The sequence below is a fragment of the Dipodomys ordii genome, unplaced genomic scaffold (assembly GCF_000151885.1).
Source record: "Dipodomys ordii isolate 6190 unplaced genomic scaffold, Dord_2.0 Scaffold9, whole genome shotgun sequence".
NCBI lineage: Eukaryota > Metazoa > Chordata > Mammalia > Rodentia > Heteromyidae > Dipodomys > Dipodomys ordii.
In genome coordinates this window covers 20799688-20816230 of record NW_012267225.1, presented here as the reverse complement: position 1 = coordinate 20816230, position 16543 = coordinate 20799688, and the positions used below count along the sequence as shown (strand labels likewise).

General features: G+C 39.6%; 1 protein-coding gene across 1 annotated transcript in view; it reads right to left on the bottom strand.

Annotated features, from left to right (window-relative positions):
- Positions 1–2823: 2823 nt before the first annotated feature.
- The window catches only part of Xkr4 (XK, Kell blood group complex subunit-related family, member 4), a 441035-nt gene continuing 427315 nt past the window's right edge, over positions 2824–16543 (bottom strand). The window contains exon 6 of the mRNA XM_013009246.1: positions 2824–3770. Within this exon, the coding sequence (XP_012864700.1) occupies positions 2824–3770 (947 nt within the window). The remainder of the gene's footprint in view (positions 3771–16543) is intronic.

Below are 16543 nucleotides of genomic sequence, written 5' to 3'. Positions count from 1 at the left end.
TCCTGTGGCTTCAGCATTTTGAAAGCTGAAATTTATGGCATGCTGGATATATCACTTCCTTAACCAAGAACTCATCACTAACTAAAACTTATTCTTCAAGTGTATTGGGTAACAATTTTCATAATATTTGGGAAATGACTGAAAAATGCAAAGCTCTTACACCTTCATGTCTGCCGATCTGAGACAGAGACCAAACCATCATCTTTTATTTCTATTGTAACAGTTTCAACTCTGAACATTGTTACCTGTGGGATCAAGTTGAGAAGTAACTTCACACTTACATGACTGAAGAGTGAAGGGGCCGGGCCTGGTCTTGGTTATTTTCCTTGACATTATTATACTGTGATTTTTTTATCTACTCATGGAGTCAGAGGTCCAGTTCAACTGAGAAACTCAACTTCCAAAAGATCATCAGTTAAAAGTTGTCTTGGAACTACTGAAGCTAATAACTCATGGTTCTGCACAAATGTGAAGAAATTGCCACACGGACGACTTCTACAGTGGGGCTGGTATGTTTTCCCCACACGCTGACAGAACGATGACTTCTTGGAGCTTTGCCAGTGGTTAGGAAATGTCTCCACATCCCCACAAAAGATTAGGATAGTTTAGTGGAAATCTTGTTTGGAGGATAAAGTCATGGTGTACAAAGAAATATATCTACTGTTAAAAACTGACTTTTTTTTTAAATATCATTTTGGGGCTTTGTACCAAAAGAAGTCCTAGGAAGAGCCCTCTGTCATTTCCTGTGGCTGCCATCTTGGGGACAGTGGTCTCTGGATGAAATATCCATTGTACAGATGGTGACTCTAGAACTTGAGTATCATAACTGAGACAGTCCAAATAAGTGAATAATTAAGTGAAACTGTTTTCTTTCTTTTTTCTGTTTTTTTTAAAGGTGATTTGACTAATCTTTAATATGACTTGTGTTCATATAAAACCAGGGAAGGAAGTTTAAGACGGCTTCCACTGTGGTCGTTATAATGGATGAATGAGAATAATCATATATACCTTTGTTTTCCTGGGAAACAATGGCCAGTCTTGACAAGCCCTTGCTACTTAGGCAGCTTCTCTCTTCACATGATATTCTGATAGCACCCCTGGCCAGGTTCCTGGGGGCACCAACTTGCAAAGTAGGTGATCTTGCAAGAGACAAGTGTTTTCCATCTGCTGAGGCAAGCTGATGATTTGGTGGACCAGTTTCTGACATCTCAAGGGATTATGATGCTTAAAGTATTTGAAATGATTTCAGGTCTATAAAAAAAGTGATGAAGCCTATATGTATACCCTATATATTTTTATTACAAAAATATTGAAATAATCCATGAGTTATTCCACTCTGCACCAACTATAAAAAAATACTATCAAAGTTTGACCGGCACTTTTAATGCAACAAAAAGCACCATGACCAAGGACACTGAGAACAGAAAGCAGGGGACGTTTACTTGCTGTACGGAGGTATTTAAAACCCAGAAGCTTGTTGTAAGAGTATAACTTTACAGATGATTCAAATACAAATCTGAGCTGAGAGAGTGATAAGCCCTCAATCAGTTCAGAAGGTTTCCTCATAGCATATTCATAAGTATTCCCATATTAATATTTCCATACTTACTAAAATGTGTCCCAAAGCCTCTAGAAGATACATCACTTTGACCTTGGATTGGGGAGTGGGTAGATCTATACACAGTGGAGAACGTGACTGTTCTTTCTCTTGTCTGATTTTTTGGGGTGCTCCCACCATTGAATCTCCATTGTTGGGGCTTCCAAGACAGTTTTGTGTTTGGGTGGAATTTGGCACTAGAAAGACATGGCATGGCATCTTCTGGAATCACACCTGACTACACATACACACAGAGGAAGCCTGGTATTCTACATCGAGACACAGATCAGGTTATAGCCCTTCCCTGTGGTTCTGTCCTCACATTCCAAGGTGGGAGTCAGACTTTCATTTTTTCCCCTCCCCAACTCATCCTCTTTGTGCATGTATTAAAATTTTGCAATTGAATACTGAATTGTGGTTACCATTGAATTTACATCACAAAGTTATTGAGCTCCTTGGTCTTGTTGAAAGCCATACATGTGCTGCATAGGATTTCTGTCATAAAGGATGTTCTCAACTGAAAACTTAACAACAAATCCTGAAATGTATAGAAAATGAACCGTTCCATTAATGCAAATGCATGTGTAAACACACTTGAGTCTGCTGTCCACCGGATAGCTTTTTCACACACAATATTAGTTTCCAAATGAGAAAATGGTTTCTGAATTCCTTTCTAGGCAGTACTTCTCCTGGAGTCTTGAGGGATGTATTATCTTTCTCTTTTTCTCTCTTCTTTGTTCTTCTATTCCCGTGGGAATCAGTGCTTTGCATCAAGGAAAATCACCTAAGCTATTTGACAGAGGACTAGTGTGTGTATGTGTGTGTGTGTTTGTGTGTGTGTGTGAGTGAATGTATATGACTGATCTATTTATGCAAAAATCAGTTAACTCCATCAAAACACCCTATTGTTTAGAAACAAAATTTTCCATAATAATAGTACCCTCTGATAGATGCACTCCAAGACTATGAAGGGGGAGTTTGGTAGCGACAGTCAAATGAAACTGCATGGCCCCTTCAGGTGGAGTTAGAGACTCTTGGGGCTGCTGGTTTGAAAGGAGACCAGCAGCAGGCAGTCAGCTGACCGAAGAGCAAACCATAATCATGATAATGGTCAAACTAAGGACATTACAGCTCATTGCCTTACTCTAGGATGAAGTGTCATTATTGCCACAGCCTTGCTGTCACCCCTTCATCTGGACCTTGTGGCTCCTGCAAGTCACTTTGTCTTATAAAGTAGTTTCATATTCCAACCGCTCCTGAATGAGGGCGTCATCTTTATACTGTAGCCTTGGGGGAGACGGGGAGCATTCAAAGGCTAAAATGGCCTTTCGCAGGCTTCGGTCCAACACGTGTCTCTCCCACGCTGGGTACCGATTCCTGAACAAGTCAATTTTAATGACCGATTCTTCAATCCGTGGTGGGCGAGATGATGGGGTGGATGGAGCCGTGGGCCTCACCTGAAAGACCGGTACACACCCATCCCGCTCTGAGAATTTCTGATCGCGGTCACTGACCACACTGCGGTTGTTGGAGATGGATCGGAGGGTGCTTGTGGCCACCTCTGGAGGCAGGGAGAAGGCAGCGACGGGGTCCTCACAAGCACAACTCGGCGACTGCCCGAATCTGGGCCCGTTGGGGTGGAAGAAGGCATAGTACATCAGCATAAAAACCACGCCGGTTAAAAAGCTGCTGAACACCACGCACAGCGCTGGGATGGCAAATGCGTCTGCAATCTGGGGAGCCTTGTAGAGGTACCAAAGCGCGCTCAAGGCTGTGTTTTCCAAAAGGATCACAAAATAGTAAATGAACAGCCTGCAGCGTGTCCTGCCTTCCTTGACGTTGAACCAACTGAAGATATAGATGATTCCTACCACCATGTCAAAAACAATCTCTTCCCATTTGGTGATACAGAATTCTGTCTCACAGTGGACGATCCAGAAAGTCATGATGCACCAGTGGAGGACGATGAAGATCCCAAAGTACAGCTGGAAAACTGACGCAAAAAGCGCGAATGTGATGACCCTGGCGGCAATTGTAAAGAAGTGCCAGCAGAACTGGATAATGACGGCCATGTAGCTGATGGGTTTCTTGTCATCTCGAGAGTCTCGCAGGGCTTTCTGGTAGGAGGCCAGGGCCCAAGCCAAGGACACAAGAGAGGCTGCGGCTGTGAAACCTACAAATGCAAGCAGGAAGATATTGGTCAAAAGGGAAAGTCAATGGCGGCCCTGAAAGTCAAGTCACCCAGAGCTGGTAGCTTATGACAGGTTAGCTTGGCTTCATCAAAACCTTTCAGTTTCTTTGGGTTTCTGAACTCACTCGGAAGTGCCAGATGTATGGAGAAAGTCTAGAGCTGTGAGAATGCTGCCCCAAGGGTCTAGATACGGGATGAGATTTGGTGTATTTGGTGTTAATAGACTAAGGAGGTACTTTTATGTACAGAGAAACAGCCATGGACTGGAGGTTGACAGAACTTGGGCAATTTTCCAACCTGACTGCTTAATACCTGAATAACCTTGGACAATCACTGAAAGTGGTGTTCTTATTTATAAAGTGGTTCCGCCAAAGTTCGCTGTGAACCTGGAGATTCCATGTTTGAGAAAAACTAGCTGGTTTGCTTTCTGTTTCCATGCAGGAATAATTGTAGTTCAGGCCTAATAGATAGGACTCTTCCCTCAAAATAAGGGCAGGGGTTCATAGCACAAGGTTGGCATTGTTTTTATTGAGACCTGATGTAAGTTTCCTCATAATGTAAGTTGATATTCTCCCTGCAGCTTCTATCTGTCTACTACCTTTTTCTCAAAAGAAGAAGTGTACTCTTGTGGTTGGTCATCTTTAGTCTTTCATAAATTAAAAAAATATTGAAATTACTCTCAGCCACTTCTCATAGTTTATCCTTTATCAGCCCCATTTTGTTAGCGTTGCCTTTGAACATCTTCCAGACTTTATAAATTATTTTCATTGCTGGGTCCCTGTATGCTTGGTACATCCACCATGTTTGAAAGTTCATGTCCAGATGTAGACAGGGCTCACTAAAAAAAAAAATACACCAGCCTCATGGAGAGCTCTTTTGGAGACTGCCATGCTTGCAACAATGCCTTTCTCAGAATAAAAGGCAACATGGATTTCCAGGTAAGCTGCCCCAATTCTAAGGACAGGGATTTGTGTGCAGCTTAATTGAAATACTATGCTGTCAGTCACCTCAATTCTACACATTTGTGAGGCATGCCAGCTTGGTGCTTTGCTCTGTTACTAGATTGAATCCAGCTAATGCAAGTGCTTTTCTATCTTTCTGCATTACAGTCCAGATGATCAATCTGACTTTAGATACAATTCAATGTCTATAAAGCTAAGATAACAATTTATTTAGTCATCTGGGGGCAGATCATGTAGCTAGATAGCCATTCTGTTTGGAAAAAGGTTGATAAAGGACATAAAACCTCTGGAAATATTATAATCTGTGGGTTTTGGCCTTTAAATATCTAGGTTAGGATGGCTACTTTTAACTCTTCTGATCTGTGCCTATGAATTATGAAAGACACTGCTCAGTAAGCCAGAGGCTAGTTTCAGATAGATGTCTAACATACTTGCCTATCTTGAACAACTATTTTTCAGAATAAGGGTTATGGGTCTCATACTGGGTAGTTAGAAAAAAATAACACTTCAAAATGGATTGATGGAAATTAATATCATATAGTCCAAGTGAATGACAGAGTTTTAAATTCCTTCCCTCTTTTCTTCTTTAGGATGTCATTTTCCCTTAGGATCTCTGTTTTTCTCTACCTCCACTTTTTTTTTCCTTCCCAGCACTTGGTCTCTCCTTCCCTTCTCTGCTTTTTCTCTACTATTTCCCCCCTAAATCCTGCTCTCCATTGAATGTAATTTGGATTTTTTTTAAAAAAAATAAAGTTTGTTAATCATAATGTCTGAATTTACCACCTTTGTCACCTTTGGAACTACTTTTAAAAAATAATCGTATAGATATTTCTGACAACTAATCTCAAAATTGCTCTGAAAACTTAAAGCTCAAAATAAGGAATAAATGCACTTTATTTGAATGTCTGTGTGACAGCCAGGTGCCATGTAATCCCAGCTACTCTGTAGGCTGAGATCTGAGGATCAGGTTCAAAGCCAGCTCAGGCAAGAAAGTTCATGAGACTCTTTTCCCAAATTTATCACCCAAACCCCAGAAGTGAACCTGTAGCTCATGCAGTACAGCACCAGAGTTGAGCATAAAAGCCTGGGGATAGGGGCTGGGAAAGTGGCTCAGTGGTAGAGTGCTTGCCTTGCATGCATGAGGCCCTGGGTTCGATTCCTCAGCACCACATAAACAAAAAAAGAAAAGAGCCGGAAGTGGCGCTGTGGCTCAAGTGGTAGAGTGCTAGCCTGAGCTGAAGAGCTTAGGGACAGTGCCCAGACCCAGAGTTCAGGCCCCATGACCGGACCCAAAAAAAAAAAAAGCCTGAGGATAGCACCCAGATCCAGAGTTCAAACCACAGGACTATGACATATACACAAAAAGTCTGTGTGATCCAAAAGTACACTGACATTCCATCTTACCCCACTTAGAATAGCCATGATCAAGAACACAAACAACAAAGATGGTGATGATAAGGAAAAAGGACACCTTAAAAACTGTTGGTGGAGATAAATACTAGCTCAACCATTGTGGAAATCAATTTGGAGGTTCCTCAAAAAGCTGAATGTAGGTCAGGTGAAGTAGGCCAGGTTACACATGTAACCTTCTTAGTGTTTTTCAAAATTGTGATATGGATCACACAGTGGGTAGTTAATATTTCAAGTGGATGGACAGAAATCAATGTCATGCAGTCCAAGTGAGGAACAAAGTTTTAGAGATTGGTTTTTAGAGGTTTTAAAGTTAATCAGTCTGGGCAAAAAAGTAAACAAGACCCCTCTTAACAAATAATGTGGGCATGGTGGCATGTTCCTATTGATCCCAGGCAAACAATAGATCATAGGTAAGATTACAGGTAAGATTATTATGGTCAGTAGATCACAGGTAAGATTATCATGATCTGTGGTCAGCCTGGCAAAAACTTTAGACACTAACTGAAAGATAACTGAAGCAAATAAAGGTTGAGACATTTTCAAGTGGTATAGCACTTGCTTAGCAAGCTCAAGGCCTGTGTTCAAACCATTTTATTGAAGAAAAAATACTAAATAGAATTATCATACAACCCTGCCATAATCACTCTTGGGCATATACCTGGAGACAAAAGTCAGCATAGAATGAAGATACTTACATACCCATGTTTACAGCAGCACTGTTCACAATAGCTAAGTTCAGGCTAGCTAATTAGTATAGCTGCCCATCAACAGATGACTATATATACAATGGTGTATTACTCAGCCACAAAGAAGGATAAAATCATGTTATTTGCAGGAAAGTGGATGAAACTTGAGCTCAAGATGTTAAAAAAATGCGAATGAAAGTATGAAAATATCATAATGTAAACCATTATTTTCTACTTTAAGTTTTAAAAATGGAAATTAAAAAATCTAGCCAGATAATCCAACCGGTAAATAACTTAAACTAGATTTTCTTTATTAAGTATGCAGTTTTAAGAATTTTGTTATGGCAAATGAAGATGGACTAGGAAAGTCTTCTATAGTTATTCATTTCTCTAATCCTGCTCTGAATATTATAGCTTTGCTCCAATTCTAGATTGCTTTAAAGGCTGCTGATAGCTCCATCAAATAGACTCCATATCATTTATTTTTGTCACAAGTAGCCTGTAACCTTTCTCTAGAAGGTAAGTATCTAGAAGCAGTTTTAATGGGGAATGCAATTCTTTTTAAAGAAATTCTTTAATTCTTTATATTATGGAAAATTACAATTTAGCCTATGATTGATAGGGAGTATGGGAGGACATTGAAGGAGAAAGTGGTATCATGTTACTTTAAATATTTCCTCTGGGAAATAATGAACAAGGGCTAGTATGTCAGATAAAACACTTGGAAGGGTCCTTTAGATTTGGAAACATTTAGATTATTTCTAGCTTCAAAATGTAAATTTGTTCTTTCTACCAACATGTTTCCATATCAAATGCCCTGTCCTCTGCCTTCAGAGGCTTAACCAATTTGTAATTATATTTAATTTTGTTTAATGATGGTGACTTTCCCTAGAGGAAGCCTTTAGGCAATGATAAATTCCTGTTTTGTTTACCTTTCTATCTCTTTATGGTTTGCACAGTGCCAGACATAAGGGGAATTAGACCTTCCTGAGAGAGGAAGGAGGAAGGAGAGAAGAAAGAGGGAAGTGAGGAAAGAATATTCTAAATGTATAGGCAGAACCACAGACAGAATGAGATGTTTAAAAGATATGAACCATTTGTTTTCTTTTTTAAAAAAATACTTTATTTTCCTTGATCTGCCTTCTATGTCTTTGCAATTTCAGTTGGAGCTGCAAATGCCAAAACACTGAAATAAACCCGCACCCTGTCATGCTGCTTGTGGTCTGGGACAAACTAGATTTCCAGAAGTCCCCAGAGAATGATTCATAGGATCTAATACCCCAGATGGAGGAGGTTCCAAACAGGATGAGCCTCTTTTTCCCTGGGAAGGGCACAGCCTTCCTTTGCTACAGGCGAAGGTTGCAGTCTCATAATGCACAGCCAAACTGCAGCTCAAGAAAAACAAAAAACCCCAAGCAAACAAACAAAACTCTTATGTGATGTTTAGGGTTGAAAAGGTACCACTGTGAAATATTTCAAACACATTCAAACACAAAGAATGAATGAATACAAACACGCTAAATACAGAACCAATGTGAGACTGATGGGCAAAATGGCTGTGCAAGCTAACTCCCTGGCTTCAGGGTGCGGACAGCATCGCGTCAGGGGCTCTGTGATGACACCTTCCAAGGCTCCACCTGGCAGGTCTTTGTCCTGCTGTGCCCTGCCCTCCTCACCTCATCTTGTACCCAGTGCTCTATTTCTGTCATTGTGCTTTTGTGACACTATCTTAACGCTCATTAAAGTCATAAAGTTGGGAAGCCGTAAAGCAGGGGAACTGTAAAACAGTGCTCTCTTCTCACGACACTTCCTTGGAAAGCTGCTCTCAGGGCACTCATTTCCAAGCGCATTCTTGTGTTTACCGCTGAAGTGCCATTCATTTCCTCAGGCAAAACTTTGCTAGTTACAGCTGAGACTCAGCCCCCTTTTACAAGGTGCCCACAAAACCTTTGTTCATTTTTTTAATTTTTATTTATTTTTATTGTGAAAATACTGTACAGAGGGGTTACAATTACATGGGCAAGATAATGAGTACATTTCTTATCAAGCATTGTTGCCTCCTCCTTTGTTTCCCCTTCCCATCCCTTCCCAGCCTCCCCCCACCCCCCACCCAATCCTCCTTCCCCAACCCCCCTCCCACCCACGCACACCCCCCCCACCAAAGTCGTTTTCGACAGACAACTTGTACTTCTAATTGTTGCAACGGGTTCACCTGTATCCTTATTTAAACGACTTGTTTTTCCCCTTTCCCTCCACAAATTATACCGACATCAAATACAGTGAAAGCAGGGGTTATACTGTGGGGGAGGGACATACAAAGCAACAAAGAAATAATCTTATAAATGCATTAGAAACAAGGGTTCATTTCCCTAACATCACCTTATCTGCCCTTTTCTACTTGACTCATACATATACTAGATATTGCAAATAAGGGAAACCATGGGACCTATGTTTCTTTGGGCCTGGCTTACTTCACTTAATATACTTTTTTCCAAGTCTTTCCATTTCCTAACAAATGGGGCAATGCCATTCTTTCTGATGGAGGCATAGAATTCCATTGTGTATATATACCACATTTTCTTGATCCAGTCATCTATGGAGGGGCATCTGGGTTGGTTCCATATCTTAGCTATGGTAAATAATGCTGCAATAAACATAGTTGTGCTGGTAGCTTTAGTGTGGTCTTGTATGTAAACATTTGGGTAAATGCCCAAAAGTGGGATTGCTGGGTCATAGGGGAGCTCTATGTGAAGTCTTTTGAGGAACCTCCATACTTCTTTCCAAAGTGGTTGACCAGTTTTCCTTCCCCCCACCATTGAGTTAGGTTTCCTTCTGTCCACATCCCCTCCAGCATCTGTTGTTATTAGAGTTCTTGATTTTTGCCATTCTAACTGGGGTGAGGTGGTATCTTAATGTTGTTTTGATTTGCATTTCTTTTATGGCTAGGGAGTTTGAGCATTTCTTCATGTGTCTATTGGCCATCCTTCTTTCTTCTTCAGAGAAGTTTCTCTTTAAGTCTTTAGCCCACTTATTTATTGGGCAGTTGTTTCTTTGAGGATTTAAAACCTTTGTTCTTGCCAGACACCTCAGCATACTCACTGTCTCCAGGAAAGGCAAAGCTTGTCCTCAGTGCTCACCTTCATGTTGCTCCATCTTTCACTCTGCTTGGGGATCAGTTTCTTAGATTGCTATTAGTTGCTCTCCTGTTTCTTCCTATACTTCCGTGATCAAACATTATTATTTTCTCTTTGTTTTCTTGTCTTTAGGTAATGTTACCTTTTCTTTTTAAGTATTAAAGGTGCTTTTTATTTGTGTTTGTTTTTTGCTAGTCCTGGTGTTTGAACTAAGGGCCTGAGTGTGGTTCCTGAGCTCTCATTCTCTCTGTCTCTGTCTCTGTTTCTGTGTGTGTCTCTCTCTCTGTTTCTCAAAGGCAATGCTCTACCACTTGAGCCATAGCTCTAATTCAAGGTTTTTGTTTTTTTGCTTTAGTTAACCGAAGATAAAAGTTTCACAGTCTTTCCTGCCCAGGCTGGCTTCAAACTGTAACTTTCAGATCTCAGTCTCCTGAGTAGCTAGGATTACAGGTGTGAGCCATCTGTGCTCAGCTTTTAAAGTATATTTATGCAAGCAGTTTGGGAATGGATGATTTATCAGAGAATCCTTATGACTATGGAGCTAAAAATCAGATGACTATTCATAACACATACAGCCTTTTAATACACACCATAATTTTTATTTCTCTAAATGTAGTTCCTAAACAACGAATAAAGAAAATAATGAATTTTATAATATCAACTTCTCTTGTAGCCAAGAAATTGTATAATTTCCTTAAAGCATTTGAGGTTTATGATCTTAGATAAATGAAGAAGGAAGAAGTCATATTGGGACTTGCTTTATGCATAGTGATATGCTTGGTACCATATCCTTGCATCTTTGTTCACTTGAAATGTTTTGGAAAATTTTGAGGCATATATATATAGATAGATAGATAGATAGATAGATAGATAGATAGATAGAGAGAGAGAGAGAGAGAGAGAGAGAGAGCGAGCACAAATGGGGAACTAAAACAGAAGCCAGGCTAAATAACTCATCCAAGTTCCTACACTTAGGAAGGAGGACAATCATCAGAATTCCCAGATGCCATTACTCTATCACTACAGTTATCCTGGCTATCTGGGTTCTAACAATTGTGGTGAATTCTCCAGTCTTCCAGATTCATGGGTTGTGTACCAGTACCAAGGCAGCAAGCTGCAGATACCAGGAGATCCTTTAACCTAATGCTACCACTGCAGGTGTCTGCCTAAATGGCCTCCCATTCCTTTTACTTCTCCGGCCCAATGGAAACTCTGCATGTTCTTAGCCAAAGGAGCCCATTTGGGACTCTTTTCACAAAATAGATTAGAAGAACAATCTCCTGGGGAAAAGCCATGCTTTTCTCTTTTTCATGCTTTCCGATCTACTAAAATAACCCTCCCAGCCTTCTTAAATTTTCACATGGGGAAATACTGCCAATTCAAGTCAAAATCCTGTGATATTCACAGAATGAATATCCAGAATCAGAATGCTGTCCCATTGCCTCAGCATGTATAGAATAACTCTTTTGGCCTCAAACACAAAAGCAGTAGATTCAAGATGGCTGTAATCATATCAATTAGTTACTTGGTTCAAAGGAACATTGGAAACATGTGACACTCTCTATTCTCAGATCTTTGCTGGGTGAGGCTAAGGTGAAAAAGGTAACACAAGGTTTGCTACATCTAGATGTACTGTCTCCCTGCACTGACACCATTTAATCTCTGTTTTGAACCTTGTAATAGTTCTGATTAAAATATTTAAATGCTGTAACATGTTTAGGTTTTCTAGGGATATTCATTCTTTTTGTAATCCATTCTGAGGATTTAAACTTCTTTGCAAGGCAAATTTTAAGCCTGCTAAGGAGATGATAAGAGAAACACTAAATGAAAAATGGTGAGAGTCTTAATATGAAAGTAGTTGAGAAATGTCATGAGAATCAAAATGTCTCTTCCCTTTAACAAATGTGAAGCACTATTCCCTTATGATGGGAAAGAATTCACAGATAGTCTCATGTCACTCTATCAATTTTTAACTGGACTTTTTGTTAAACTTTTTTCAAGAAGAGCAGTATTTAAAACCATCTACACAATATTTTCTTTTGGAAAAAGAAGTCTGTATATTGAAGACAATGAGTCACTGTTCTTCATATACTATTCCATGTTACATGGCTAAGTTTTCATGGAGAACAAATGATTATATGAAAGACATAAAACAAGAAATATCTTTAGATGTTCAATAGAATTAAATTTTAGAGGAATGTATTTTACATCCCAATTTTAAAACTATTATATGATTTTTCTCTTTATCTTGTAGCCTGGAGTGGGGTGAAATGAAGGTAAATAAAGAGGGAAACAGGATGGAGGCTGGAAATCGAGGTGTGTAGTCTCTCTTACGTGTCAAAGAACGATATGGCTGGACAACAGCATGATGAAAGAAGTCATTTAAAGATCCTGACATGGACTGACTGTTTGTGGTTGAAATTTCCACATTTATTACCACTTATTTTTCACATAAGTTCTTAATTTTTGTCCATTTTACGGATGAAGAAACAGAGAGTTAAGTAGCTAGATATTTTGGACTTAGTAAGCCATAAGTGTCTCAGTCGCCACCATGCAACTTTTAATATTATAGAGATAAAGCAGTCATAGACAACACTAAAATGAAAAAAACTTTTTTATTTGGCCTATGAGCCTTCATTTCCTGCCTCTTCATCTAACATGAATACTCAATTTCTAACCCTCACAATATTGTCACATTTCTGACTTCAATTCCTTATATACACAAGACATTTGAGGGTTGTGACAAAACCTGATGTCTTTGGGAAAACTTCTTAGTGTAATTTTAGGTGGTGTGCATTTGCCTTCAATCTCAGAGGCACTGTGACTAGCCAACCAATCAAATCACCCAAAGGAAATCTCTTTATGTCAGCTTATTTCATACACAGGATGGATTTGGAGAATGAATAAACCTCTTGAAGGTTGGCTCATTGCCCCTAACAGTATTGGATTTGGAGCACAAATGGCATACCTCTGTCCACTTCATTATTTGAAAAGAAGAAGATAGACATTTGCTGAATGACAAGATAAGGTGGCCTGTGGATTCAAGCTGGTCCCTTGTATGCTTTAGTCTTCCCCCGGCTTGCAGAAATGCTGCTGGTGTCTCCACCCAGCCTGGCTGATTGTGCTAGTCCAAATATCTGAGTTAGAATCTTTTTGCTCTTCCCTCTTATATACTCCTGCCTTTGCAGTCTGTCATGCATGTGAATTCAGTGGCTCACCTGCCACAAATCACCCACTAGGTCACCAGTACTGACAGTTATTGGCTTATATACAGGGATATGTAATGCACTGTGTCTCTGAGAAAGTAATGGCATCTGGGTCCTGCAGTATGTAATCAAGTGTTAATTCCCGTTCATTCTATTGAGGACTCTCTAATCACCCACAGTCATAGTCACTCATGCTTAGAGGACTTGGAAGGGGACTCAGGAGATGGGAAATAGTGGCATTAACTTGGACTTACAAACTGGGATCAAGTTAGCTGGTTCAGAATATCCATGATGCAGAAACTCTTTAGTTTGATGCAACCCCATTTATCTAGTTTTTCTTTGATTTGTTGTGATTATGGATCTTTACTTAGAAGTTTGGACCTGTACTAAAGAGCCCTGGTGTTTCCCTATACCTTCCTGTAATATTTTCAGGGTATCTGGTCTTACATTGAGGTCTTTGACACATTTGGAATTGATTCTGGTGCAAGGTGATATATAAGGACCTGCATGTGTTTTCTGCATGTGTATAGTCAATTCTACCAGCACCATTTGTTGAAGAGGCTGTTTTTCTTCCATCCTGTGTTTTGGTTCCCCTATCAAATATTAGGTCTGAGAGTTCATCTTTGGGCTTCTATTCTATTCTATTGGTCCTCAGGCCTATTCTTGTACCAGTACTAAACTTTTTATTAGTACAACTTTGTGATAAAGTTTGAAGGTTGATGTTGATATTCCTCTAACCCTGAGTTTCTGAATGGCAAAGGACATAGTTGGCAAGATAAATAGAAAGCCTCCAGAATGGGAGAAGATCTTTACTAGTTATACATCAGACAGAGGCCTCATATCTAAAATATAAGCTCAAAAAATTAAACCTTCTTAAGGTTGGACAAATGGGATTGCATGAAACTGCAGAGCTTCTGCATGGCGAAGGACATAGCTAGCAAGATCAATAGAATGCCCATGGATAGGGAGCAACGGACAAGAGTTTCATATCTAAAATATACTTAGAACTCAAAAAATTAAATCCCCCAACAACAAATCCTCAAAGAAACAACTGTGCATTAGTAAGCGGGCTAAAGACTTAAAGAGTGACTTCTCTGAAAAGGAAATAAGAATGGCCAATAGACACATGAAGAAATGCTCAACTTCTTTAGCCATAAAAGAAATGCAAATTAAAACAACATTGAGATTCCACCTAACCCCAGTTGGAATGGCTATAATCAAGAAATCTAATAACAACAGATGCTGGAAGGGATGTGGACAGAAGGGAACCCTACTGCATTGTTGGTGGGAGTGTAAACTCGTTCAACCACTTTGAAAAGCAGTATGGAGGTTCCTCAAAAGTCCACATAGAGCTCCCTTATGACTCAGCAATTCCACTTTTTGGCATTTACCCAAACAATCACAAACAAGGCCATACTAAAGCTACCAGCATAACTATGTTTATCACAGCGTTATTTTCCATAGCTAAGATATGGAACCAACCCAGATGCCCCTCAGTAGATGAATGGATCAAGAATACACACACACACACACACACACACACACACACACACACACACACACACACACACAATGGAATTCTATGCCTTCATCAGAATAGCACCACCCATTTGTTAGGAAATGGAAAGACTTGGAAAAAATTCTATTATGTGAAGTAAACCAGGCCCAAAGAAACATAGGTCCCACGGTTTCCCTTATTTGTAATAACTAGTTCATGTCTAGGACAAGCAGAAAAGGTCAAAAGCTATGTACATATGACCATATGAGATGACGCTAAGTGAAATGAACCCCCAGATAGGGACACAAGAGGTTTTATCATTCTTACTGTTGTTTTTAAGGTACTTATTATGTACTATGTGATTTTTTTTGTTTCTTTGGTATGTTCTTCTCCCTGTTGTCACTGATTTGATTCTGGTGTCCTGCATTTTGTACATACATTTTTCTAATTTGGGTAGGGGAAGGAAAAAAAACAAAATGTTGAAATAAGGATACAGGTTGACCCATTGTAACAATGTGATGTACAACACAGAATGTTGAAAATGAACTTTACAACTTTGGGGGCAGGGATGCAAGAGGGAGGGAGGAGCTGGGGAGGTGGGAAGGAAAGGGATGGTAGAGGAAAAATAAAGGAGGGTGTAACAATGCTCCATAGGAAATGCACTGATTACCTTACTAATACAACTGTAATCCCTCTGTACAATATCTTTACAATAACACTCTATATATACATATATAAAATCAAACCTTGTTAAAAGAATTCCTCAAAGAAACAACAACCCAATTAATAAGTGGGCTAAAGACTTAGAGATTTCTCAGAAGAAAAAATAACAATGGCCAATAGACACATGAAGAGGTGTTCGGCATCTCTGACCATAAAAGAAATGCAAAACAAAACAACAATGAGATTGTACCTCACCTCAGTTAGAATGGCCTTTATTAAGAGAACTAACAATAACTGATGCAGATGTGGATGTGGCCAAAGGGGAATGCTACGACATTGTTATTGGGAATGTAAGCTTGTTCAGCCACTATAGAAAATAGTATGGATGTTCCTCAAAAGGCTAAACATAGATCTCCCCTACGATCCAGCAATCCCACTCCTGGGAATTTATCCAAATGACCACAAACTAGGCCGCACTAAGTACAACCATGTTCAATGCAGCATTGTCCACCATAGTTAAGACATGGAATCATGCCCCTCAATGGATGAATGGATCAAGAAAATGTGGTATATGTACAGAAAAAATGACATTACCCCATTGGTGAGGAAATGGAAAGACTTGAAAAAAATTATACTAAGAGAAGTAAGCCAGACTCAAAGAAACATAGGTTATATTGTTTTCCTCATTTGTAATAATTAGAATGTGCCTAGAAATCTATAAGTATACCCAGTGGTTAGTAAAAGACAAATAATTACACTTGGACATGATTAATCAAACAGCATTGTACAGATTCACACAATGAGAACAAAGGAGCATATTCTTAGGAGAGGATCACAAGGAATCAAGAGCTATGTGGTATGATATATAAAATGATGCTTAACAAAAGAACTCTAAGAAATCAAAATAAGAGGGGCTGAGAAGATGGCTCAGTGGAAGAGTGTTTGCCTTGCATACATGAGGCTCTGGGTTCAATTCGTCAGCACCACATAAGCAGAAAAAGCTGCAAGTGGTGCTATGGCTCAAGTGGAAGACACTAGCCTTGAGCTGAAGAGATGAGGGACAGTGCCCAGGCCCAGAGTTCAGGCCCATGACCAACCAAAAAGAAGAAGAAAGAAGAAGAAGAAGAAGAAGAAGAAGAAGAAGAAGAAGAAGAAGAAGAAGAAGAAGAAGAAGAAGAAGAAGAAGAAGAAGA